General features: G+C 44.4%; 3 protein-coding genes across 4 annotated transcripts; 2 read left to right on the forward strand and 1 right to left on the reverse strand.

The window, feature by feature from the left end:
* Positions 1-324: 324 nt before the first annotated feature.
* Positions 325-3,984, reverse strand: abhd4 (abhydrolase domain containing 4, N-acyl phospholipase B). Its single transcript, XM_084480683.1, has 8 exons — positions 3,824-3,984; positions 3,259-3,344; positions 3,054-3,158; positions 2,614-2,905; positions 2,076-2,257; positions 1,666-1,777; positions 1,095-1,281; positions 325-865 (listed from the first exon to the last, which is right to left on the reverse strand). The coding sequence occupies exons 1-8, from the start codon at positions 3,865-3,867 to the stop codon at positions 776-778; spliced, it is 1,098 nt and encodes a 365-aa protein (XP_084336809.1). The 5' UTR covers positions 3,868-3,984; the 3' UTR covers positions 325-775.
* Positions 3,985-4,102: 118 nt separating this feature from the next.
* dad1 (defender against cell death 1) lies at positions 4,103-6,602 on the forward strand. Its single transcript, XM_084481571.1, has 3 exons — positions 4,103-4,424; positions 5,038-5,208; positions 6,404-6,602. Exons 1-2 carry the CDS (start codon positions 4,214-4,216, stop codon positions 5,166-5,168), a joined length of 342 nt encoding a protein of 113 aa, XP_084337697.1. The 5' UTR covers positions 4,103-4,213; the 3' UTR covers positions 5,169-5,208; positions 6,404-6,602.
* Positions 6,603-7,484: 882 nt separating this feature from the next.
* pigr (polymeric immunoglobulin receptor) lies at positions 7,485-14,844 on the forward strand. Of its 2 annotated transcripts, none has more exons than XM_084480706.1 (8): positions 7,485-7,572; positions 9,227-9,559; positions 10,543-10,624; positions 11,736-11,962; positions 12,876-12,954; positions 14,002-14,090; positions 14,191-14,331; positions 14,615-14,844. In XM_084480706.1, exons 1-7 carry the CDS (start codon positions 7,524-7,526, stop codon positions 14,307-14,309), a joined length of 978 nt encoding a protein of 325 aa, XP_084336832.1. In that variant the 5' UTR covers positions 7,485-7,523; the 3' UTR covers positions 14,310-14,331; positions 14,615-14,844. The 2 variants fall into 2 exon arrangements, with proteins under 2 accessions (XP_084336832.1, XP_084336831.1); XM_084480705.1 differs by having other exon boundaries at positions 14,282-14,331.
* Positions 14,845-27,247: the final 12,403 nt, after the last annotated feature.

Here is a 27,247-nt window from a genome sequence, read left to right on the forward strand (position 1 = left end):
ATGAGCTCAGAAGTTGGAGCAGAATGGGAAACATGTACTTACCTGTAACTTTCCCCTCCCTTTTAAAGAAGCCATTAATCGCGAGTAGGCAACCTAAAATATGTAGCAGTAATCTTAAGAGAAAAAAAGAATGCCCTAGTTGGCGTAGCTCCTCGAATTAAGATAAATAATGTTTTACTGGCCTCTAGTGGCCGCACAGGAGAATTTGCTGCATTTGCCGTTTAAACGTTGTTCTAACGCAAATGGATAAACAAAATAAATAATTGCAAAAACTAAAACACAATTGCACTGAAAGAGAGTAATCAAATAATTTTATTGATTAAAATGAAAATGTCACAATATAAAATACAATACACAAACAGCAAGTGTGCAGAGGTATATGTGAAATGGAGGCAATGGTAGTCTAGAGCTTCTGTTAACAGATGCAAACGGCGTATATTAAAAAATAAACATAGGCATTTGTATTCAAATATCTCAAATAAAGGAAAAAAAACACTTCTACCCGTTTACAATCAAGTCACATCACGGAACATACACATACAGGCTTATTCATCATAAATAAATAGCATTTAGCAAAAACAGTACAATATTGTGTATATGCACAGATACAGTTGATAACAAAAGTGAATGCAGTTTATAAACTTCTACATAGCTCAAATCTAGTGCCAGTATGCACTAGTATGTGACCAGGTCTTACCCAATTGTGCACTTTATGTACAGAGTTTACGTTTCCGGCCCACCCAGTAGGCAGGCACACACACGCACACGCACACACTCAGTCGACAGAGTTGCATATTTCTTCGACCATATTATTGAAGATCTCTGGTCGGTCGTTGTTGACATGGTGAGAGGCGTCGTTGATTAGCTAGAGAGAGTGTGACGGAGAGAAGTAAATACACTGCAGTAAGTATGACGTTTTGAATTAGTTTTACATATTGAATGGTTATATCAATGTAAAAAAAAAAACTTTTTTTAATGCAAATTCAGTTTGAAAGGGTCAGGGACAAATGCTGATAATCAAACAAGGTGTGGCATGGTTACAGAGTGTGCACACACACACATGGGCTCCCACCACTTGCCCCACCCCTACTCACCTCCACCCGGGTGTAGGCCTGGCCCCTGATGCGGGCGGCCTCGTGGCCCGAGGAGCTGCTGATCCAGGAGCGGTTCCCGAACAGCATGCTGACGGGCAGGGAGGCCGGCAGCTGCTCCACCCGCTGCAGCATGGGCCTCTTGGCCCAGGCCAGGGACTCCATCATGGCCCAGTACCCCACCTCGCCGCTGCAGCCCCGCAGGGATATGGAGGAGGAGGAGGAGGAAGGGGTGGTGGTGGATGGGAGTGAGTCTTATTTATTGATATACCGTACATATATATATTTAAAAATATATATATTTTTTTGTTTTACATATTGAATGGTTATATCAATATAAAACACCAACATGTTCTGTGTGAGATGAATAAAAAAAAAATATATATATATATATTTAATGTAAAAATAGGAACAAAGAAAACAAACAAAAGGAACAAACCCTGATAATCAAACAAGGTGGGGCGTGGTGACCTAGTTACAGGGTGTCGATTACAGTAGGGGCACATACTGTGTAACCCGTAGAATGGGATACTTTCTGCGTAAGCTTGACTAACGTGAGCAGCAGGGGCATCACCTGGGCGTCTGTGCGTTGCAGTGGTAGATGTAGTTGGTCATGGTGTCGTCGTCAAACAGATCCTCAAACTTAATCTTGAAGTCCTGCCGGAACCTGGTCACCAGCCCCGGCCCTGGAGAACCAGACCCGCCCAGGGAGACGATGAAACCAACAGTGCAGCTACGACATGCTAACATATGCTACAACATATGTTATGACGCGGTGCGATATTCTTCAAAGTGCTTATATATGCTAAGACATGCCAAGCTAGGCTATGACATGCTACGCCATGTTGAGGCATCCTACGAGGAGCTAAAGCATGCCACGATATGCTACGATATACTATGGTGCGGCGAGTCATTCTACACCTTGCTACAATATGTAACAACATGCCATGTTCAAACACGTGCTAGCCCGATCGCGTCTCTCACCCCAGGGGCCCGCTACCCGTATGACCGCCAGGGGGTTGAAGAAGCCCAGCACGGACACCACCGCCTTGGCCCAGAGCGGCAGGGAGGGCCTCTTCACCACCTCCGTGCCCTGGGCCTCAGCGGCAAGAGGCTGGTTCCGGTCGGGGAAGCCCCATGGTTCCACCAGGATCAGGTGCTTCACCCTGAAACACCAAACATTTATTTATTATGGGATGTCCCGTTTTCTTTTTTTATTTCAGACTTTTAGCATAACCCAGGGAAGAAGTCTGTTAGTTTTCCTAAAGCTTATTATGAACCTTCTTAAAAACACAGCTATTAAAAGCCTTTAAAGGGTTAAAGGGAACAGCTGGGATGACCGGTACGGGGTACCAGTTGGTACAGTCCACGGGGATCCCCTCAAGGGGGTCACCTGGTGGACTGTACCAACTGATATAGTGACTTTTCCATCATAAAGCTCTGATTGCGGACACTCCCACGCGTGAAAAGCCTGGTTAACACCTGATTGGTCAAATAGGACCCCTTTAAAAACAGCAGGTACCTGGCTGGATAGCGGATGGCGTAGGACGTGGCCAGGTACCCCCCCAGGCTGTGGCCCAGCAGGATCATGTCCTCCAGGCCCAGGCTCTGCCTCCACTGCTCTATGGAGCTGACGAAGTGGTCCTCCGCCTGGGCCGCGTCGCTGGGGAAGGCCGGCCGGGAGCTGCGGCCGAAGCCCAGCAGGTCGAAGGCGTGGAGGGGCCGCGAACGACTCAGCGGGTCCAGGTTCTTTACCCACAGGCCCACCCCCGCGCCGAACCCATGGACCATCACCAGGGGGGTCTTAGTGGGGGCTGCGGAAGACAGACAAGGAGGAGCCCAGAGCGATTGAGTCATTGGCAGATTTCAGTCACTTAGTCAAATTCGAATGTGTCAATGTAAAATAAACTATTGCGCTATTGTGGTTTTATTTGTCATCCAAAGCGAAGAAGAATATCACACCTTGCTGTTTGGGTTTGGGAGCCGATTTGCTGGTCAAAGTGAGGGTCCATATGCGCTCCTGGCTTGGAAGAGTCACATACCTGGCCCACATGTCGTTTTGAACACCTGTAAAAAGCAGAACATTGTGTAATAACCACACTATTATCATCGAGGAATGAATTAAATCAGATCGAGAGAAACTGGTTCAACTGGTTCAACTGCTTACGGGTGAGGATCTTGGCCTCTGCGCTCTTCAGGATGGCTGCGGAGGTCGGACGCCACGACGGCCACCAGCCCCATATCGAACTCGGCCTGAGCAGCATACCGCACGGGAATACAGTTTCAGGACACCGATGTCAGGTGAACGCACTCTGGACAATATACACGCATCCATGGATGTTGTGACAGCTGCACACTGCCAGGTGCATTTCTTAAGTTTTAGAGACGAAGTGTTTCCCTATGGCTTTGTTAAGGGACATACAGCTGGGTATTTAAAACAAGGTGGGGAGTCAATTAAAAGTCAACCACGCCGTGTAAAACTGCCGAGTCAATGAGATAACTCGCCAACTACCTGTAACACATATTGAAGAATGACGGAACTAATATAAATACAAACATACATCTATAATAATCTATAATCGAATACAGATAGCTGTCCGATATTAACAGTACAAGCGTTTCCTACACTAAAACGCATATGTTTAGATTGTATCTAACTTATTGTGAAGGGCTCTTGCACTACATCTGGAAGCTGGGATGTTACGAAAGCCACTGCTCAAAGTTCATCTTACTCAGAGTCGTCTTGAAGAGTCGCTGTGGAGGTGGCCGGATCCATCGAAAGACATTAACAATATCTCTCTTAAACTGTTATATACTATCAAATAATATGTCAACTCCTTCCCCCAAAACACCGAGCCAGCAGCCTTGTGTCCCGTCACTTGTTAAATCAGTGGTCAGCTGACTTGGACGGGGCGGAGGTGGAATATGTAAGGACCCAAGTCGGACCGTATTCTCTGTAACACGCACGGCGCGACCCCCGAGTCGGACCGTATTCTCGCTGACACCAACCCGGACTTCCGCTCTCTCGGACACGTCATTCATTCGAGGAAGGAAGACTCCGTGCAAAAACCCTGTAGTGGCATTGTTTCTTGTCAATTAGTCCGCAAAGCCCACTCGAAACCATGTCCAACTCGGTGATATCGGTGATCTCCCGGTTCCTGGAGGAATACAAGACCACTACACCCAACAAGCTGAAAGTAGTGGACGCTTATCTGCTTTACATTCTGCTCACGGGGGCTCTACAGTTCCTGTATTGCCTGCTTGTGGGAACCTTCCCCTTCAATAGCTTCTTATCGGGCTTCATCTCGTGTGTCGGCTCGTTCATTCTCGCAGGTAAATATTGCATTCGGAGTAAAACGATCTCTTTTGTATGTGCATAGGATTGATGCAAACCTGAAAGTCGTGCATGGACCTACGCTGCTTATGCGAGGACTTGCTAGGACGTGTCATCCCTAGTAGCTTGGCTAACCTGACACAAAGCTTTGCATGGTATTCCTAATTTACCGCAAAACTGTTTAATTAGTTGTACCTAAGTATTGTTCCTGCTTGGGCTGATGTACGATATATATCAAATACTTATTCCACATCTCTCGATTGCGAAGCTGGACCACGTTCTGGCTATGAGTTTCTAATCACAATGTGCAGAATTTAATGTAATTGTCACTTATTTTATTTTATTTCACACGACTGTAATATATAACACTGTAGCATGTATTATCGAACCCTACCGTTAACATAACAAGAAACAAACATACATGTAACTATTCAAACCATCATCACACCGATGAAGGTCTTCCTCACTCATTTCTAGGTTTAGCAAATTTGAATCAAGTTGGCAAAGCAAACATGAACGCTTTGTATGCTGTGTGAAAGCTGTTCTGCATAGACACATTTCGTCAAACGTTGCACAAAACTAAAACGTTTGTCTTTTTGTTGTTTGTTTCAGTGTGCCTTCGTATCCAGATCAACCCAACGAACAAGGGCGAGTTCCAGTCGGTCTCTCCGGAGAGGGCCTTCGCTGACTTCTTGTTTGCTCACACCGTCCTCCATCTTGTCGTGATGAACTTCATCGGTTGATACCATTCTGAACCCAACCCTCTTGTTTCAAACATTGCAGGTATGTCCAGCATCTTCTCTTAAGCCTTGTCTATTCTCTACACTATAAAGGTAGACCATAGCCTGGGGACCATAGCCTGAGAATCTGCAAGCTCTTGTTTTATTTGGTCTGGCATATGCGTCTGGCCCCACTACCGTTCAGGCAGGTTCCCAGCAGACCTGACCCTGCTCGGGCCAATCAGAATTGATTTCAAATAGGGGGCATGTTTGATAAGATGACTGTACAGAGTAGTGCCCTATAGGAGCAACGTTGAGGCATTTTTATAAACAACCAAGATGGATGCCGTTGATGTGTCACACATTTCATTGCTCTGATTGGTTGAAGGTCCATTTGTGGCCTTTTGGTTGGTCTGTGACTGTTGATGACACCTTTTTGGAAACAAAAATAAAATCAAAGATGAGAGGTTCCAGACTAATACGCATTTGGGAACTAGTCTGGCGATTTCAGGCTAGGTACACACATAGGGCAGAGGGAACAATAGTGTGTTGATCGGAAAATGGCCGTATTGGAATCAAATGTGAGTTATCCAACACTCTGCTGCAAACATGCAGTTTAAATTGGTATGACATATTCATGGGCGTATCAGTTATCAGGGTTGGCAATGGGTACTGGGTTATTGATACGTCATAATTAGCACTATTGTGATAACTAATTGTGAAACAAGACATGTTTAAAATGCTTAAAAAAAAAATACTGGATATTTATTGAATGGATATGTGAATGGAATCCTGTTCATTAAAGGGGCCCCTATTTTAGCACCAGGTTTAATTTAGCCATTAGGTGAACACTAGTCCCTGTGATGTCACAGGGAAGTGTTTTTAAATGGCTTGTCACAATCACACAGTGGTAAAATAGGTGCCCTTTATTACACCAGAAACATTTGCATCAACTGTATTTTCATGGTACAGTATCTCAAGGTCACAGATGAATTATTATGACTTTTACTGCTGGGAAAACGTTCATGGAAATCATGTGCAAAGTTGAGTTTTAACTAGGCTTGTGGCAGGTAAAGAGTGTTTTGACTCTTAGCTGAACGTCTGTAGGCGTCCCTGAGCATGATGCCTTACCCGCTCAAAAAGCCATGTGTAAAAAAGCCTGTTTTAAATGACTCCATAGTAAATGGTTGTTCATTATGGTTCACCAACTACAGTTCTTGTTCATTCTTACCAATTTCTGTTTTGTGTTTTTCTCTTAGAATTACAGAGAAGATGACCCACTGAGGCCCAAAACGTCAAATTCTACCGCCACAGATGATACTGGCACAATTTGGAGAGTTTATGGTCCGACACACTGTTCTGTTGCTGAACGTTTGCCCTTCTTTTTTTGTTACTTCTCAATTTGTAAATCATTCCGTTTTGCACTTAAACGAACAGAAATAAAAAACACCAAACATATCTTTGTATTGTGTTTTTAAAGTTGAGTTAAGTAATATGGTTATAACGGGTTCATTATCTAAACAGGAGTTTAAAGCCGCACTACTGGATATTGTTACCTGTCTACCACTAAGTGGTACACTGAGACACACGCAAGCACTCTGGATGGATGCATTTATCGCGATACACCCAAAAATTAGATAAATCCTAGATGGAAACAAACATGACCATGACTTTTTGGTTATTTTCTTTATTATTTTTTGTCTTCTTCCGATCTAAACATACATTTTCCGGTGTAGTGCGATTCAAAATATAGATCATTAGCAAATGCTAAACCCTATCCCAATGAGGTGTGTAGAAGAGAAGAACCCAAAATATGGCCCTTCTTTGTACTTTGAAACTCATTGTGTAAGAAGGGACTTTATCCTGAGCTAAGTTTCCCAATGGCTAGAGAACCAGATGTTGATGACTGGAAGTGACTTGACCGACTCACGCTCACGTTTAGGTCATGTAATACAGTTGATGTTCAGGCATAATTCTTCAGTTCAAATATGCCTTACTGTTTTCAACTTTTGAGACTAAAATAAATAGATAAGCTAGATTACTTTGGGGAGTAGACGACACATGTTTTACTCTTAGGTTTAACTAGTCTTCCTTAATTGCTCTTCACCCTTGCTATCAACAGTTGTATTTTTACATTCCCATCATGGAAGTGATCTATGCTAAATGTATAGCTTGTATGTGAATGGCATAGTCATTAACTCATGCTAACAATTCCAAATTAATTGGAGTCAACTAATTGACTCCATCCCCAAACCCCCAAAACTATTCAGCACCTAAATGGTTAACTTTTTTTGGCGACATCTGGGTCCCAAATGTGGTCACGTGACCACCAAGCAGCGTTGGGAACCTCGGTCAGAACAGAGGGCACCACATCACACCATGCCACAGCTGCTCACCGCCGTGTTCACCCTGTTGGCATGCATCCCAGGTACTCTTTATGTTCGACTACTTTTATTGTTACCTAATACGTAACATGTTTGGTTATTGTGGTGCTTAACGGTAGCTTGCTGTTCTTCTAGATGCTCCTTGGATAGTAGTTTTTTCTTTTTGCAAGTTTGAAAACATTGTGTCCGCATTTGGAGATAAGAAAAAGTAAGATAATATTTATAAAATATATGCTCACTCTGCTATATATTTTTCAGAATTTAATTTTTGTTATCCTGGAATCGAAATACAAGTTTAGTAGGCCTATCATTATTAATTTCATTACATATAGGCTTAATTACATTAAAAAATTAGTAACTTATGATTTGTATGCTTTTTATTATGGTTACCTATATTAGCGTTATGTCTTACTTACTTTAATTTAGGTTTCATTTCTTCACCTAACGGTCATCCATGTTGGAAGTGGGAAGTCTGGAGGGAGAAGTGAAAGTGGGCTCGAGTTCCGTTTGAGATGAAGCACCAGAGCCTTCTTCTCAAAGCCCTGGTTGTCCTTTTGTTATATTACAGATATGAAAATATCCATGTCAATAAATAATTGACAATATGGTGTAGAGACCAGATTCTCTGATAATGTCTAAGAGCCTTTCACATCTGGTATTAATATGCGTTTTGGGCAATCGCGTATTCGGATAGGCCTATCGCCGACACGCGATAGGCCTGCACACCTTTTATTTACACCTGGCGTTAGAAAGCGTGTCCAGATTGATATCCATATCAATGAAACTCTCTCGCACGTCAGTTCCCAGCTAGAGAAAGTTCAGTTCTAAAAAGTTTAAGAACTGATGATTGCAGACCCTTGCATAATCGCTGTATTGTTTTCGATGTTGTGTGCCTGACCCCTTATTCGCCACTAAACCACACTGGTCTTTTTTTAACAACGTAGCCTAACGCTTACTGATACTTAAATTATGATTGCGGTTTTTGTGAGAAGGGGCGCGCTGTTCCATGTTGATTTTCCAAATGTTGATGATTCATGTTAAAGGAATGATGCTGACGAGTATGAGTTAAAAGAGGAAGACGCTCTAGGAAACCGCGTCCATTTCCCATCCCCAATACAACGCTATCGGTTGTATTCTTATTGCTGAGTTGGTTGCATTTCCATTTGTGTTGGATATGGTCAAAATGCGTCCCAGACCAACTGATCCATTAACAAGGTTAATTTAAGGCTTTACCTGGATTTGTATGCGTTTTGGGAGGACATTAGTAATTGGTTAGTGTTTTGACTGGGCTCCTTAATGAACAGTCTCTGGATTCACTCTACCCCTACCTGCTCCTTAATGACCTTTCTCTGTTTCTACTGTCTTACCCCTACCTGCTCCTTAATGACCTGTCTCTATACTGTCTTACCCCTACCTTCTTCTTAATGACCTGTCTCTATACGGTCTTACCCCTACCTTCTTCCTAATTACCTGTTTCTGTACTGTCTTACCCCTACCTTCTTCCTAATGACCTGTCTCTGTACTGTCTTACCCCTACCTTCTTCCTAATGACCTGTCTCTGTACTGTCTAACCCCTACCTGCTCCTTAATGACCTGTGTCTGTATTCACTGTCTAACCCCTAAGTTGCTTTGGATAAAAGTGCTAAATCCACTCACAACCACTAAACCTAAACCACCGAACCCTCTCCCACCGGCCAGCCGCCCGGTCCGGGGTGACCACCGTGTCTGAGCTGACCGCCCTGGAGGGCCGCTCCATCGCCGCCCCCTGCCACTACGACCCCGCCCTGGCCGCCCACGTCAAGTACTGGTGCTGGGGCACCTTCAAGGACCTGTGCACCATGGTGGCTCGCACCGACAGGGCGCCCTCGGACCCCAGGGTGAGCATCGTGGACGACCCCGCCCAGCAGGTGTTCACGGTGACCATGGCGGACCTGACAGAGGACCAGGCCGGGTGGTACCACTGCGGCGCCGAGCAGGGGGGGATATGGAGCAAGGACCCCTCGGCCGCCGTCTACCTCACCGTGGTTCACGGTGGGTGGGGACCTCGGGGGAGGGCGGGGTCTTCTTGTCGGGCATTGGGGTGTGTGATTGGCCGTTAGTAGCGTTGAGAGGGGTGCTGGTTCAGAGGATAGCTGAGCGATGTTGGGAGGCACTCGGTGACTAATGTCACGGAACAAAACTGAAAAGGGGATTGAAAACTCTTCTTGTATCTGATTTCTGTAGCTACTCTGCCCTCGGTCCAGTGGCATACGTCTCTGATGTATCGTTCTCTGTTTTTTGTGGCGACGCACTTACTCCAACCACTCTAACTCTAACCACTTGGCTAGCTCCCACCTATTTTATTGTTCTTTGGAAAAAACTAAATAGAACCAATAAATGTCCCGTTTCCCATTCTGTAGATGTGGTTAGTGTCTAGTTGTATTTTCTTATTTTTCTTATTTAATTTGGTCGTGCTGCACTTGCAGTATTTTAGTAGTTGCTCCAGTATTGATTGTTTGCCTGGATTGTTCACCGTCTCACCTGTGGTAAAGAGAGTCTGCCTAAGTGACTCAGGGCGCACTCACACATCTGTACCGTGCCCGAGTACGTTTGCCCCCTAAAGTCTAGATCATTGGCTAGTGTGAGAACGCAATCCGTACTTAAGTACAGTTAAATTCCGTGGCCTCAGTACACTTCGGAGAGGTGTGCTCAGGCCACGGTACAGATGCTAATGAGCCGACATGCGCACACGCATGGATACGCAACCTATATGTACAAGAGGCAACCGTACTCAGGCCCAGTTGAGATTGCCTAGTGTGAGCACAGGCCAGTGGCACAGTGGGGGGGAGGGCAATCGTACTTGAGTATGTTACAGGGCAACTTTGTCTAGTGTGAGTGCGCCCTTAGTGTGGGTAGCTTTCTCTGCACACCGCTCTACCTGCTGATCCCACATGATCCCTGGCCCGCTTTCCCCCCGAGCTGCTTGTAAATGTTTAACTGTATTGATTGTTTTATTCCTTTGCGTGTTTGATTAGGCATGTCTGTGGTGAACAGCAGGCTGGATGGAGAGGAGGGGGGAAGCGTCGCAGTGGACTGCCTCTACAGTAAGAGATACAGGTATCTCATCCACTCGTCCAATCACTGCACCTAATCCGACTCCACATGGTTCTTGTGGTTCCCCCCCCCCCCGATTATTTTTGTTCTGAAAATGTTTTCGAGCCAAACGTCAAATTTTTCTGCCTCCACACAAATCGTTTTTCATCGTTTATCTCCCCGTAATATCCAGGGAATGTGTGCTCACTGCAGCGCATCAAGTGATTAGTAGTAGCTTGTTTGTGGCTGTGAATCATTTGGCAGGTCTGTTCGTGTACGCGAGAGCTTTTATGAGAAGTTATTTTTTAAATACATTTTTATACAAAACACTGATCATCATTATCGAAGTCGGCTCCTGATCCCAATGATATAAAACGCCCATCCATATGCAAGTGACATAATGTAGCATCCAGAACATGGAGGAAACACAATCTCTGCATACAGTTTGGAGAGTAATGAGTGTAAATCTGCCTACTCAATGCCTGAGTGAATACGAATATTACCCACACAGAGACGGTCGACCTCTGTCCGAGACGGTCGGTTCCTCTTCACTCATGCATTGAGGAAACAGATTTCTATCATTAGCGTCACTGGGTTTCATTTTAATAAGCAAAACCCAGATGGTTACTGGGAAATGCTGGCACGCCAGGCAGTAGCTACCAGGGAGGGATCAATTAGAGGTCACCTGTGCTCTTCATGTCTTAAAATAAGCTCTACGGTGGTGGCTTGCGAGTGTGGCTACCATGTCGGCAACATGCGTTACATAGTGACCCTAGTGGACCTTGCTACAGGTCCTTCCCTCGCTCTCTTTCAATCAGTCTTCACTGAGAGGAAAGTGTCCATGAGTGCACATGACCTCACACGTCCAGTTTGACATTAGGGGAAAAACAACGATTTGAACGATTTGATCAACGACTATTAAATTAAATTAAATGTAATTGTATTTGTATAGCTCTAAATCACAGCTACTCTCAAAGGGCTTAACAGGCCATATATTTACGGCATCCCCCTAACCCTTGCCCCGCAGAGGGCAAGCAAAAACTCCCTTGATCAGCATGGAAGACGGAAGGCCGACTCCTTTGTTTTAAGGGTTATGTCGGCCCTTCTCATGCCCTCCACCTCTTTCCTCCATCAGAGACATTAAGAAGAGCTGGTGTCGGAGTGGGGACCCGGGCTCCTGTCGCTACACGGGGCCCGAAGGCTGCTTCGACGGCCCCTCGGTGACCATCGCCGACGACCGGGTCGGGGCCTTCACCGTCACCGTCAGCGGCCTGCGGATGGCGGACGCCGGCTGGTACTGGTGTGGTGTCGAATCGCAGAAGACCGCCGTCCAAATCCTGGTCACGCCCCGCCCCTCAACCAGTAGGTTCTGGATTTTCTTTTTAAAGAGACACCATTTGTTTTTTCCGCTTGGTGATCGGGTTTCAGAAAAACCTGGAAATATAATTTGAAAGGGCAACTATTTTGCCTCACACCATTGTGAGATGATAATAAGCAAGTGCAAAACTGTAAATAGTTGAAACACTGCCTCCTGGTGGCTACCTGAACAATCAACAGGACACTAGGGCGGCAGTGAGACTTGCACAGGTGCCAGCAATTAACAGAAAAGCGTGCATAAACACACAGGGAGTTTGATTATAAGTGTTTCGTTTCATTCACTTAAACTCCCTTTTTGAAATCAATTGATTTTGGACTGTTTGGATGCCTCGCCTCCTATTGTTTGCTTATATTTTGAAGGGCTGTTCTTCTTTCATTTATTTACGGGGGTTTTGAGGGTCTTTTATGCAGCAACCAAATGCAAGTGGAACAATAACACAGCTTGCTGCCTCATCTCCAAACAAACAATCACAAAAACCAGAACGAAACTAGAACACACAATAAAGGGAAGGTAATTGGCGAATGAAACAAATGTGTTCATGACTGTGCTTGTTTGCGTTTTTTGAAAAAGCGGATTGAAACACCTCTCTTCTATCCACAGTGTCCACCCACCCATGCAAAATTGTAAAGGTTTTACATGGGTGTCACACACCTGGTGGTAAAATAGGGGCCATTTTAAACGACTGTAACCATTGCTGGCGGCTAGGGTGAAAATAAGGGTGCTAAAAGGATATTGTTATGCTGCGGTGAACTAATCGAGTCATGCCTCCTTGTCGGTACGGTCAGTGGGAACCGGAGAAAGAGGAGTGTAGAGGGGAGGGGGTTGTGGGCTTACGTAGTGTAACACTACGTTACACTACGGAGGCCGCCATTTCTGCCATTTCTTCACCGTCTGCAGCACCGCATCGGGTCTCCTCGACCCCGGGCGCGGCTCTTTCCCCGGATCACATCGCCTTGGATGCCCAGCCGGCTCACAGGTAACATATATAGATATTTAACATTACATTTATTTAGCTGATTTACAGTAGGTGCGTTCAACAATGAAGATATAACCCAAAAAGTGCCAGAATTTTTTTTTTTAACTGATACCAATAACCGATAACTTTCAGCTCCTAAAGACCGATACTGATAACCCATAACACACACATATCCATATATATGATCATGACCTAAGATCATGACATTGTCGCGCAGACATCAGTAGAATCAACGGGGTGTTTAGGGGGGCTGGCTTGCAAGGGGCGGGATATGACGTAGAGTCGAGGTTCACAGTACGGCCCCTGTCACTCAGGTGTGTTTTGGTCTGACCGCAGACAGCAACAGAGGCAGAATGGGCAGAACTCATCGTGATCATCTTAAATGAAGCAAAAGCTTCTGCACTAGCACTAGCAGTAGCAGTAGTGGTTTCGCCCACTGCCCTTCGCATGCCACATCCTGAGTGGGTTCTCCCTCTTCCCCTTCTTCTTTTAAGTGTCTCATCCCGCAATTTCAGAGGTCCTTCACACATCTCCTCCTCCTTCTCGCTCTTGAAAGCCCTTATCTGCCGAGAGCAATTTCTCGCGGCCGGCCAGGCTGTGGTTTACGGAATACACGTCTCGAGGGGAGTCTGAGGGCTTGGGACTGGAGAGCAGGACTGTCGTTGTAACTGTTGGCAGACAGAAGCCGATGTCAACAAGCTCAGGTGGTGTCCTCCAGCCACGGCACTGTGACCCCCTAATGCAGCAATTCTAATCACAGAGTCCACACGCGCGCACGCCAGCACACGCACGCGCACACTCACGCGCACACGCACACGCACGCATGTGCACACACGCCGAAGTTCACTCCAATGTTAAAGAGAGCAACAGCTTTGCGCAGTGTGTTTAGAACGAGGTTGAATTTGGTTGTATAACTTCTTCAGTTTTGTGTGTGTGTGTGTGTAAATGTTGATTGTGGTGTAAAAGACTGTGATGTCAGTTGATCCATGTGATTTATTATCTGTTTCTGTGTGTGTGTGTGTGTGTGTGTGTGTGTCTGTGTTCCAGGCATGTCTTGGGGGCATTAGTGGTGTTTGCGTCCTTCACACTCATCGTTGCCGTGGTCTTATTTGCCAGAAAGATCTGGAAACAGCACAGTAAGACATCATGCAATTGAAACACACTAGTATGTGGTTGTGTTCTCTTACGCCGTACACATAATCTAATATTGTAACCTAGTCTGGCAACATTCAACAGAATGGACCCAAAGGTGTCCATCGTTGCACGTGTTGTTGCAGCAGTGCTCGCTGAGAAACGCTGACGCAGGAATGTTCCCTGTCTATTCTAGAGAGAGAGCACCGACTGAGACAGGCTGAGGAGCTGAAAGCAAGACTCAGTGTAAGATATTTGGTTTTGCAACCTCAGTGATTTTTGTAGCGATTCAGATTTTTGAGCCACAGTAGTGATTTTTTGAGTCAGTAGTGATTTGTTTCACTGCAGTTGTGATTTTTGTAACTTTGTTTTTGTTGAGTTATATAGTAATGATTTGGTTTTGCTACAGGTTCGATTTTTGAGTCACTGTAGTGCTTTTTTTCCCCTGCACAGTAGTGATCTTTGAATAACAGTAGTGATATATTCTAAGTGTTTTTTGACTATTCTTTTCCCCTTATGTTTCCCTTAGTTGTGCAATGAAGACGTAGATGAAGCTTCTATAATCTTTCTCAACATGGATTCACAGAAGATGGATATCTTCGGTACGGAATAATAACATACAGGCCTTTTATTTTTCAGAGTTTTCAAGTAATCAGGTTTTAATTTGTTTATTGTAATATATATTGTTTGTTCATTGTTTATTTGTGTTCTGCTCTGTCACCGTTATTTTTTTGTTTCCATTAAAAACATCTAAAGTCAGTACTTTCCGTGACGCCTTTCTTCTCATACTTACTTTACAAAGTACAATGCTATATTTCCAAATCTTCTTCGGTGGTACTTCACACCGCACGGTGTCATCCCCCATGCTGCCTCACTTCCTCTAGTGTAATTGCCGATACCTTTATGTAGTCATGTAGTTCTTCTGCAATTATATGTTGATGGGGCAGGAACACCCATTACAACCGTTGATGCAATCACACATGAATGTTGTACGCAAATAAAATATCTATTAGGTCTCTAACTCAGGTCTCCAACTCTATACCTCTTACAGAGGTTTGCCAGTAAGGAGACCCGGCTGTGTGTATTTCTTAGAATGGAGGTTGTGTGGATTGCTTTTTGATTTTGTTTGTAACTGTCTACAAAATCGAATGGAACATAGGTACGAGCTGGTTCTATTCCGTTTCCATTTGCGTCTCTTGTGAGTAGTAATTTGCAATGGCCACTAGGTGGAGACCAACACTTTTTGTTGACGGCTACTAGTCCTAATGTCTTATTATTTTAGACTTCAGTCAGTGGGCACACTGCCGCTTCTGATCCTGGTGTGTGTGTGTGTGTGTGTGTACGTGTGTACTCCAATGTTGTGTACAAGTTTAAGTGTGTAAACGTACCCACGTGTGTTACACCACACGAAACAAGCTTTGTTTTTAATCTCACAAATCAGCCCACATATACATGTGTAGTGGTGCATTGTATTAAATCAGATTGAGAAAGTTTGCATTTCTATGCAGGTCGTCATCTGCAGGCAAATTAATTAAAAGGAGAAAATGAACAGAAGTGTGATACAGGCGTTCTCGAGTTTCCTTAATCTCCAGACGGAAGCCGTGGAGGATAAACCGTTGTGTCAGGGGCTCTGCGTTGCTTGACTTCGATTGCAATTACACTTACACATTTTGATTACATTTTGTCCGTGCTGCGTGCTACTTGTTATTTTTTTGGGGAAATAATAATAGGGCCTACATTAATCATTTGGGGATGAGGAGACTGTCAGTAAATACAAATAAATATGCGTTGCCTTGCCTGCCTCAGTGAGGAGGTGAGAGTGAAGGACAGCCAAAGAAAGGCAAAATTACCCACTTCGGTTAATGGTGGCGACACACTCACGAGAAAGCCTTGTCGTCTGCAAAGAAACGGGTGGACAAAGCAATAGATGACGAATAGAGGTTGATAGGGGTGAGCGAAAGCAGAGAGCAATGGATGCATTAGGGCCAGAAAAGAGGATGCGTAGGCCTACGTTCTCCTGAAACCGCAGCAGCACTGATATCATAAAACAAGACACGACAATGTGCATTCCAATCCAAACAAAGAGAACCCCCCACCCCCCGACAGAAGAGCAGACAAGATAATACATTATTGATCCCAGATGGGGACTATCAGAAACAGAAACAACTTGGGTAACGCCATCATGGCTGCCACTGTGTCCGGCACCATGAATAAAACATCTTCAGACGCCCCCGCTCCATGCGGGGCCCAGATGCAGTGGCCATGGGCGGGGGACGGACCCAGATTAATTCACAGTGTGAAGGCAGCTCGGCCCGTGCAGTGGTACAGTGGTCTCCTCCGCTAGTGAGATGAAACGAGGGTCCATATGGCGCTGTGATGCTCGCCCACCGCTGTGGGATCCACCGTGACATTAGCTGGAATGCGCCGTAATGGCGGGAACGGATTGTTGGCGGTCACAATGGGTGCGGAACGGGAGGGTGCGGGGGGAGGGGTTAATTCATCTTTCTAGGAACGGTGATGGCGTTGCAAAGAGGCCTTCCTCCTCTCATTAGACCCGCACACGGACACCATCAAACCGCTGTCTCTCTTAATGCATTGAAAAGGCGATGGAGTAGAGTCCATTGAACGCCGGATGGGATTGGAACAGCCAGCCGTATGAGCGAATTGGTCTTTACGATGTACTTAAAAAAAAAAAAAAAGTTAGAGGGAAAAGTTGTCTGGGAGTTTTCCTGGGGGGAATTTATTTTTCTCTCCACATAAATTACTTGTTTTTTTTCTTTTGAAGCCAGATAACTGGGTAACTCTGTGTGCCTAGAATTCCAACTACTGGCTATTAACCGGACAAGCTGTGTGTCTGTGTGTCCGTGTGTGTGTGTCTGTGTGTCCGTGTGTGTGTGTGTGTGTGTGTGTGTGTGTGTGTGTGTGTTTGTGTTTGCGTACGTGCGTGTGTGCCTGAGTGGGTGTTCTATATTGAAACAATCCCTACATTGATCAACTGCGTCACAAAATGTTGTTTGTGAGAGCGGCCTCTATTTAGAACTATTTAGAAGGCTTTCTACAGACCTTAAATGTTCTTCTGCAGTTAGCCGGAGTGGCACGGCAAGGACCTGCTCATACCACTGTTTACCTGATCCCATGCTGTGATACTCCCGCAGCACTTCATCCTCATCGTCCTACTGTACAGCACACAGGCAAAACAGTAGGCCTAAGTGAGGCTAAGTGACTCACCGTCTTAGCATCACGGCGCGTGGCAAATTTCATCACTAATCGCAAAGAAAACGTTAACAACCCCCCACCCCCAACAAAAAAAAGGAGCTATCGCAAGCCATTTTTAAAAATAAATTGGCCCTCTGTAGTTTTTCCCCGCTCCATTTCTGTTCCGTTTCTCGCAGCCATCGTCATTACCGTTAAACCTTGATTCACCTCACCGTGCAGGAAGCGCGATTATCCGCGAGACGCACAAAGGAGCCGGAGCTGGAATGAGCCCTGCAGTGAGCCTAAATAAAACATCATTTACACCCACCAAGACGGTGTGGTATTAATATTTAAAATTACCCCTGCTTACGCTGTTGTAATTCCATATCGTAATGTCATGTATAAAGGATAGTCGGTTTCATAGATTTGGAAGCGATTACATTACATGTGGCTTTACATCTAATTCATATATATATATATATATATATATATATATATATATTCTGCATTCACACAGGTCAATTATACTGGGTCTAAATTCAACTTTCATGTGCCGAGGCCGGCGTATAATCTGCCAGCGGGCCCAGCGGTCCATCTGAAAGGGGCCTGGAGTGAAACTCTGTCTCCACCGATGGTTTTCAAATTAAACTGCTGCTCCTCTCTGCGCACATCCTCCGCCTCCATCCCGCTTCCCTGTCAGTCAAACCTCCCGGTGAGTGCTGAGGGAGTGCAGGCGGTGAGCAGGGGGCCTCTTATTCAATCTGGAGGCAATCATTGGCTGGAGCCGCGGCACGGGTGGGGTCCTTGTTTGGCACAGAAGGAGTCAAGCTACAAACTACTTGAAAAAAATCTCTCCTTCAGAGGAGTTTTTAGACGATTCGACGTTGGCTTCCACATTAAAAGATGAGCCTTATAAAGCTACATTGGCTGAAGTTAGTCTCTCCCGGGTTTGAATCTGGAACTGGGCTCTTTATATTTATATATGCCAAAGCAGTGTTGATACCTGACCCTGATCAGGGTCAATGACGGTCCAAGGGTATGCATTGGTGTGCACTGCCTTTCGACAGTCTTGAATGCATGTGCTACAAATCCAACATTTAAACGGTCAACTACTAACGCAAAAAAAACGAAATGACCATAGTGCCTTGGAGGAATATTTTAATTGCAGCCGATTAGGTTGATAAAAACCCCATACGGTTATAGATGAAAGTTACTAATATGCAACCCTGGTTGGTCTGTGTGATAAGGGGATTAAACCCCTCCAGGGGGACGTCCTCCTATAACAGGACACCCCGCAGTGGTTTATTCTCACACAGAGCCTGGTGTAGCTCATTATCTTGAGCCAAATGCTGGTACGTTCTCTTTACTTCTCTTAACTTGTGTTGGACTTGCTCTCTCGCGGGTCAGCTGGCCAAACCAAGCAACACGTTTTGAATTAAATGTTCATTTTCGACTTCCTCCCACATCGCCATGTGGTTGCAGACCGACAGGAAAACAAGTAACCAATTTAAAGTGGAATGACTAACACATAACAATGTAGCTGGGTGCAGTGCTGAGCGCTTATCCGACCCATGGCGCCTGAGAAAGACACTGCTTGTTTCATCAGTATCCAGGCCGGGGTTTCATTAATATAGAACAAAGCTTATTATCCCGATTCAGGAAACAAGTCTATTCTTCCTTAACCAAGCGGTGCAATCTACAATCTAAACTCTTGTTAGATGTATAGATTTTATGTCTTTGGGTCTTCTCCCATTGCATAATCAGGGTTGAACAATATGTAACATTTAGAGGCATATTTTCCAAATTGTTTGAAAGGGCAGAGAGAAACGGTGAGGTTAATATGATGGGTGTTAACCTACATCAACAAAAGAGCCACTAGAAGCCAGCCCCCCCCATGCATGATGGATGTAGGGGACAGGGGGTTCAATACACACTCACAACGTACTGCCGAGCTAATGACCTCATGTCCGGTTTGCAAAAAACCGGAAATTATGATTTTAACATTTTCATAAAAACGGACATGCACATTTGTGCCCTAGGGCTCTCTCTGTGTGTATATATGTGGGTGGAATAAATTGGTGTACAATTGGTTTTGTTTCCCAAAAAAACAAAACAATGCAATACAGTTAAAATTGGACTGGGTGCATTGAACTCAAGGGTGACCCAAGCCAGCAGTGGCAAGGAGAATCCAATCAAGTCCAGAGTCCAACTTTGCTCCGCGGGTCTCGCTACAGAGGATAAAGGCCCTAACCTCAAGAATTGGAGAAGTGATTTGTGCACCGTTCCCTGGTCATGAGTGCCAAATTCCATTAAAATCTCAACCGTTATTTGGGCAGCCATTGTCCAGACGAACAAGAAGGACTACAATGAGAACAATGTACAGAGTATACAATTCTGTGTATATGGACAGCGAGCGCAGTTCCACTTCAGTAGAGATGGGATATGATTGTAATATACCCTGGGAGCACACTATTCTTCATCTTTATTAATTGATCTAAGGACCAACAGATGTCCGACTGATTAGTTCTGTCTCAGGCTATCCCATCTCAGGTATTCACAAATCAAATTGGATTTCCCAGAAACCTTTTTTAAATTATATATGAGGCCGGGGTATTAGCTATTTATATGTAAATGTATTTCTGGCCCAAAAAGCAGGTTGACTCACTAAAGACACGTTGTACACCGAATGCTGCCCTGGGGACTTGTACAGTCACAACCTTGCAGTGGGCCTGGTGATGGTACCATGGCAATTGCTTTTTTGGTTGTTTTCTCTGCACGAAAATCGTTAACATATACTTCTCAGGAAATGCAAATCAATGACCGGGCTGTGATCTAGGAGTTCTGCAGGTTTAGCAGCAGTAAGCCTTGAGTCATTTGAATGTCCCCTCTAGGACGCAATGTTGTTTTCAATTCATGAGAAAGGGCACTCCGGATGGTTTCACACTCAAGAGTGTACACTCTTTTACACGCAGGAAGGTTGTTGGTTTGAAGCTGTAAATAGTTCTTGCCATGTTTCCTTCTGGCGTCTTGGTTTGCTCCTGTACCTCCACAGACTTCCATATGAGGTCTCCAAGCATGATATCATGTACCTTGACTTGGCTAGAGAACTCTGTACATGACATTATAGTTATGGGCTTCTGAGCATGTTGGGGTATTAAGCATGTTTTTAACATCTTATGGGGTTTAGAACTGGCTAGATCCCATCACAACTTTTTAAATTTTATATACTTAAAAAAAAAAAAAAAAAATTAAATTTCACGTTATCTTTCAGTTGTATAGCATTGCCCACATCATATATCCAATCAGCCAAAACAATTCTGTGCTTCAAAAGTTCAAAGCCCTCCGCTCAGAAAGACTTCCCGCAGACAGCGATGCAGAAGAATGGAGACCATTACAGTTTGACTGAAGCGTGACAGCCGGACAGTGCTCAAGATGTCCTGGAAGCAGGCAAACGCCTTGGCAGGGAAGGCAAGTGGAGACGCCGGCTGTATTCTCGCTGAATCCCTCTCTGTAGTTACCATCAGTAAACGAAAGCCAAGGTCTTGTGTAAGTCGTAGCCATTTCCTACACCGTGCCACGGTTTCTGAATGGATTTTTCGTTTGAACTCGGATAATTTTATTATCCGAGTTTAAGTTATTTTGCTACGAAGGTCAGACTTGTGCCCTGTTGTGGTTTGTTGGCCTGTTTTTTTACATTGTGGTAAATACACATTATTTTAATCAATGAAACTGGGAGTGAAACAACCTTTCTCTGCTTCAAGGATTCAAGTTTGACCTGTCTGTGGCTTTAAATCTGTGAATCACTTTCTGAGACGAAAAACTGAAAACATTCCTGAGAGACACTTTTTGTGTATTTATCCATTTCATATGAATTCATGACCAAAAAGTAACTATTAATAGGATTGTCTTCATCACCTAATTAGAATAAGCTGCCAGTGTGAAACCACTTATCCATACTTTCTGAACAATGCCCAGCACTGCGAGTGGATAGCCTATGTATTATGGCAAAGAGCTGCCTATTGACAATTCACAGCAGCAAAGCCAGACAAACTTGTTATGTTTTGTGTTTTATGTTTTCTTTTTGAGGGCCAGAGGTTGAATTGGAAAACAATCCTCTTTGTTTTGTGGAGCGTGGTTACCGCACAATGGAAGTGAAACAAAGTTATCTCGCTCAGTACTCAAGACCTTGTTTACGTACCCTGGGCTGGGTTTGTCTGTGGGCACCGCCTTCAGATGGAGGAACAGGAGGACGATGTGTGCAGGCAGCAGTACTGTAACCCTAACCATAAGCCTAAATAAATCTAAACGACTTGAAACCCAAACAACAGTGTAGCCGACTGAATTGAGAGCGCATTGTATGTTAGACAAGAGCACGAGGAGGAAGATAATCTCTATCCCATCCTTTATTAATAAGCCGGTAAAAATGAAGCAGTACAAACAGAGCAAAAGAAAAGAATAACCTTGCAGCCATTGCGTGCATTTTTAATCAGTTGTGTGATCTATATAAAGATTGATATGTATATAGATGTTCAAATTAATGCTTATTCATTAGCCCATCTGTTCCATGTGTATCCATCACTCCCCCATTAAAATTCCAGCCAACAGGTAGGCTTTATGATATTATTGCTAGGCAACAGCAGGGCAAACTGGCACCGCACTGGAATGTACTCTGGGGCCTCCGAGCTCCTGAGCCCGCGAGTTGCCGGGGACAACGGACCGGCTCCAAAAGGAAAATCAATATTGCTTAAATAAACCGAGATGGCCCTCACACCTTCTGGTGTACAGACGGCACGGTCCCTGAGCCAGGTCTGCATGTTCATACCTGCTGTCAACGCTGTACTATCATCAGACCCCCCACTGGCTCTACACTTTACACCCAAACACCCCAGAGGAGAACTGTGCGTGTATGCGTGTGAGGGTGTTTTACATTCAGTGGACGATACAATAAAAACAATAGGATTTTAACAAGGCGATATTGATTCCCGTTGTGAATCTTTTATATTCACGTGTATATTCCGTCATAATGCCGCTCCGTCCAAAGGGACTTGGAGTGAATATAGATACCATGTGATACAATGAGTGGGTAGATGCTCACAAAGATGCCCACAGGTAGGCTGTGTAACATCGGGGTTCGAAGCAGCGTATCTTTTTGTCTGGGAGTCTAACCCCCTCGCACCCCAATCTAATATCCGCATGATTCAACGGTAACCTGACATTAACAGAATTGGACTGCACAATTAGTGGTTGAGCCGATTGAATCACGGAAGAAATTAAGGAGCCTCACTTTCACTAAAACTATCCCATTCAACCTTCTGTTAATGACGTTCATGATGCCAACAAAATGTCTGTTGTGCAGTCGGTGATTGAAAAGGACAACTCTTAATTGAAATGTTTAAATAATAAGCGGACTACATTAGCAATTTAATTGTTACTCGAGTTATTCCATTAAACCTTAACGTTCACCGGAACAACAAAGTGTCTATTCTGCGGTCGGTGATTGGAACAGACATGCCATGACGGAAATGTTTAAACAATGAGCAGCTGAAATAAAACTTCATTGTGTTACTGGAGTTACTCCATTAAGCTGTTTATGTTTTTATTACAACAAGCAAATGTCTCTTCTGTCGGGAGCCGTTGGAGAATGCTATACTGTTAGCGGTGAGTGAGGGGTCTGAATGCTGTTCTTTAACGGCTACTTTTCCTTTACCTGTGTATTATAAATACATTTCTTCTGCCCCCCGAAACACAATATTTTCAGAAAATGCTTTCTATGCCTGGAAAGCAGGACTTTATGAATGCAGGTTGACAAAACAGCCGTTGAAAATCTGTTTATCTCCCAGTGGAGTTTAGTCGCGGCGTGAGCATTGTTGACATTATTAGATTTATTTTTTTGTTTATTTCAATATGTTGTTGGTCGGCTGCCAGATATTCTACCCAGAGCAATGCTTGGAGGCTAACTTAATTATCTTCCTGCAAGGCAGGGTTTTATACGGCAGTTTATCCCCATTGGTTTAGTCAGGTAGCACTTAGATTTTTTCTATGTCTTAAATAATTAAACGCTTCTTTCTGACTTGATTTATTATTCCCACAAAAATACAAAAATATTATTATCCCCAGTTCTTTCCATCTTAGACTTCTAGCTACAGCCAAGTGGATGCCTTAAATGTGCCTTTGTGAACCTATTAAGAGGATTTGTGGTGCAAAAAGCCAATTTCTTAACATCCCCTCTGTTAAGGGAACATTCTCGCCCAGCTAGCTAGCTCAATGCTTATTTTCTCTTAATGACTCATCCTCAAAAGGGTCATAGTGAATAATTGAAAATGAACAAAATGATGTTCTGCGCCACAACACAATGTGTTGTGGCTGTCATAATTCCTAACAGTAATTAAGCCTCACACTGTTGTCCTTGAGAGCCATTGTGAATAGAGGCTTGTGTCTCCAATGCTTTATTATGTTGTTTGCGCCGTGTGTGTGACCAACCGGCGTTCAATTTCAAACGGCTTCCCGGTAATTCTGAATACTGCCAGGAGAACTACGACGCTGCTCTAAAAGCTCTCCGTGCGCACTACAGAGGGCATTCTAGGAAATCGGGGGGGAAAAAAAAACAAAGGTTTTTGTATTATTTTTTGTTTTGATGAAAGAAAGGACTGCTGTGAAGGGCAATCGCATAAATCATTCATCCACGAGATAGTTCATGTCTGACCTCATATAGAATCTCATTCCCGTGCATGGAGCCGGGCCCAGCCATTCGAAAAGGAAAAGTGGCTGGAGAAGAAAAGCAAGGGAAAAGAATAACAGCGTATGTATCCATTGTCCGTAAATGAGATCCACCAGGTCTCGCTCTCTCTCTCTTTTTCCCCCTGTGTCTCTCTACCTGCTCTCTCTCTCTCTCTTTCTTTTTCTCATGCCTTTGGTCCAACTCTTGTTTGACAGGATCAAAGACAGACTTCAATATCAATGACGGAGAGCCACAGAGGTAGAGAGAGGGACAGATCCAAGTGCTGCTATGCCTCAGACACTGATGTGTTGGGGAGATTTGTACAAGCTTGACGGCTTTGCTTTACGGCGGGAATCTTTTTGTAATTTTTTCATGAAAAGCTTAAGGTCGACAGTTAATAGTGTGGATGAAAAAAAGTGAAAGGGAATTGTGATTCCTTTGGTTTATTTTTGTTATTATGCGACTGGTTGCCATCTCTCTTCTTGTTCACCCTGTAAATGTTGCTGTGGATCATGAAGTAACAAAACAGTTGCATTTTTTTGTTCGATCACCTTGAAGCTAGTTGTTTGTAGAATGCACTTCCATGGCCACTTCTGCCATGGGATGCCAATATCAACTTTATCTGTATAGCCCTTTGTGTGGAGGGTGTGTGGAGGATGGCTGGTTTAAGCAGCCTCGCCTGGCCCCAGTCAGACTAAATGGACTCTGGGGCTTGGTGAGTCTGCACACCCGAGACACATTGAGCAATCAGTGTGCACTGGGCAAACCAGCCATCAGCCCTCTTCCAGCACCATCACCCTTTGTCCTTTCTTTGCCCCGCAGTGGAACAGGGACAATGCTACACGCCACCTAGCTGACTTTACCTGGCCTCCTCCAGACAAGGACACAGGAGGGTGATGTGGGAAGACAGATTTATTGTCTTTATTGAGATTGTAGACAATGAAACATGACCTGGTGCTCCATGTTGCCATGCAGGAGATTTCTGCCTGACTGTGTGTGCGGACGGCTGGTTTAACCTGTTGCACATTGATTAATCAATGCACAACACGTGCGCAGGCTCACCCACCCCCAGAGTCCATAAGTCTCCCTCGGGCCAGGTGAGGCTGCTTAAACCAGCCATCACACACACACACACACACACACACACACACACACACACACACACACACACACTCTATATCCCAGTTCCAGTCTCATAGGGCTTCTCCAAGCAGAAACCAAGGTTAGGTAAGATTTAGATATCATAAAATTGATTTAGTAACAAGTACATAAATACATCATGAGCTAGTCACGATTCATAAGCATGAAGTTTTACAGATCATTCATTACTTTTTTATCAGATCATTCATTAGTCTTAGTGGTACGGTGATGGCATTGAACGGAATCAGTAGAAATAATTGATTATTTTCTCTATTAAAAAGGTATTTTCTCTATCATATAGGTATTTGAGACGGGGTTTGTTACTATGTAATTATTGAGAAAGTACCCTCGGTTTCCTCCCTCCTCACTGAGGTCTAATTAAGTGGTAAATTGCCGCGGTCAAACCCAGGTAATTAGTTCCAGCCAGTGAGCCAGCTGCATGGTTTTGTAGGGCAACAGGGAAGTTAGCCTCACTACAGGGGGCCCTGCCACAGATGTAGACTCCCTAGAGCCGCTCTGCAGCCACTCTGCAGCCCCCCGACAGGCGTCCGACAGAGTGCTTCTCTTCGGAAGAATACCACACGGTTACGAGTCGCACTCTCGGCTGCTTACTGTTCTCTCCTGCATGTTTTGACTGCCCTGTTGCTGCTGTCTTACCTGCCTGTTTGTCTGACCGCATGTGTGTGCGGCTGTGGTTCTGCGGTCATGCTGCTTGGTGCCACTGTTTGCCTGCTACCCTGCTGTTGCTACTGTGCTTGTGTGAATGGGTGTCGGGAGGCTATGTCCGATACGGCCGCTGGGTGTTTTGGTCCTTTGTTGCGATTTTGTGCCATTTATGTCATGCCTACTGTAATTGGAAGTAAGTAGTGTGTGTGTGTGTGTGTGTGTGTGTGTGTGTTGGAAATGGTCAGATGTGTGCTGCTGTGTTTTCATTTTCAGTTCATTATTCCTCGTCCCTGGTGAGGCTTTGACTTTTGCCAGGCCGCCTTTATTCTAACAAAGTGGTTCTTCTTAGGAGGATAATTAAATAAAACCCAATGGAAACAGGCGGACGTCATCATGAGCCAGCCTCTTCCATGGCCCACTCACCTGGAGAGACGAGGTCGCCTCACTTATCACTAATAACCCACCCCCGTTAACCTGTATTTACATTTATGTTCAGTCAGAGTCTGCCTCTCTCTATCACTGTCTCTCTGTCTCTCTATCATATATTTTATTTTAATAGAAAAGTTTTTTTTTAAAAGGACTGCTTTTACCCTCAAATTACAGCCCCAATTTCAGCGTAATGCACTGTGCCATCAGTCGTATTATGATAATAATTTCAGGTTTGCATGCTTTTGAATGACTAACCCAGAGGCGGCCAGGACTGGAGTCTGACAAACAATAGAGTGCACTCAGTTTGCATTTAAAAACCATGTTGACTTCCAAGACTCAGGCATTAGACTGCAGGCACAAGGTTGACCAGATTACTACTTACTCCATGAAAATACACAGGAGTCCAGGTAACCAATGACAACCATTGTGAACAGTGAAAAGCGTCTGATCACACAAGACAAAAAAAAGGCCCTTTGTGGGGCTTGAAAGGAAAACATAATGGCACTGGATGGAGCAAAAAAATGCATTTTCATCAAAATGTTCACCTTTCAGTGTCTGAGATATAGGCTGCAGAGTTCTAGGTAGGGTTGCCTTCAGCAGAGCAGTTTGCTACCGCCGCGGGCTATATGATAGGAGGGAGACATCCGCTCTGTGAACTTTCCTGGTGCTTGGCATATTGCCTCGCGCTCGTCAATGATTTGACAGTCTTTGGCGAGAGGATTCTATCACCGAGGCATTTTTCCTTTTGAGGAGAAGACAGTGAATATTGAGCCTCAATAGAAAGATAAGAGAACTTCAAATAATCTGATAAAATTGGTATTCTTTTGTGCCTTTTTCTTTTACGTGGCCCGAATGAAATACTCTTACTGTTAGGCATTTGTGCTTCTGTAAATCATAAGTTGCCCTTATTAAAAAGCACTTGATGACTGTTGAAGCATTGAATAGTAAGGCCAACAGTATGCCTCTGTATGGAGTTATATAAAATAGGCTAAATTGTTGAACATTTCATCATAA

Source organism: Micromesistius poutassou, assembly GCF_964030765.1.
Source record: "Micromesistius poutassou genome assembly, chromosome: 16".
Taxonomy (NCBI): Eukaryota; Metazoa; Chordata; class Actinopteri; order Gadiformes; family Gadidae; genus Micromesistius; species Micromesistius poutassou.

Coding starts and splice junctions, on each gene's coding strand:
- abhd4 (XM_084480683.1), bottom strand. CDS start 3,867: ATGGATCCGGCCACCTCCACAGCGACTCTTCAAGACGACTCTGA. Junction 3,159..3,258: donor AGAGGCCAAGATCCTCACCC/GTAAGCAGTTGA, acceptor TGCTTTTTACAG/GTGTTCAAAACGACATGTGG. Junction 2,906..3,053: donor TCCCAAACCCAAACAGCAAG/GTGTGATATTCT, acceptor TGTCTTCCGCAG/CCCCCACTAAGACCCCCCTG.
- dad1 (XM_084481571.1), top strand. CDS start 4,214: ATGTCCAACTCGGTGATATCGGTGATCTCCCGGTTCCTGGAGGAATAC. Junction 4,425..5,037: donor CGGCTCGTTCATTCTCGCAG/GTAAATATTGCA, acceptor TGTTTGTTTCAG/TGTGCCTTCGTATCCAGATC.
- pigr (XM_084480705.1), top strand. CDS start 7,524: ATGCCACAGCTGCTCACCGCCGTGTTCACCCTGTTGGCATGCATCCCA. Junction 14,091..14,281: donor AAAGATCTGGAAACAGCACA/GTAAGACATCAT, acceptor TGTCTATTCTAG/AGAGAGAGCACCGACTGAGA. Junction 14,332..14,614: donor AGCTGAAAGCAAGACTCAGT/GTAAGATATTTG, acceptor TGTTTCCCTTAG/TTGTGCAATGAAGACGTAGA.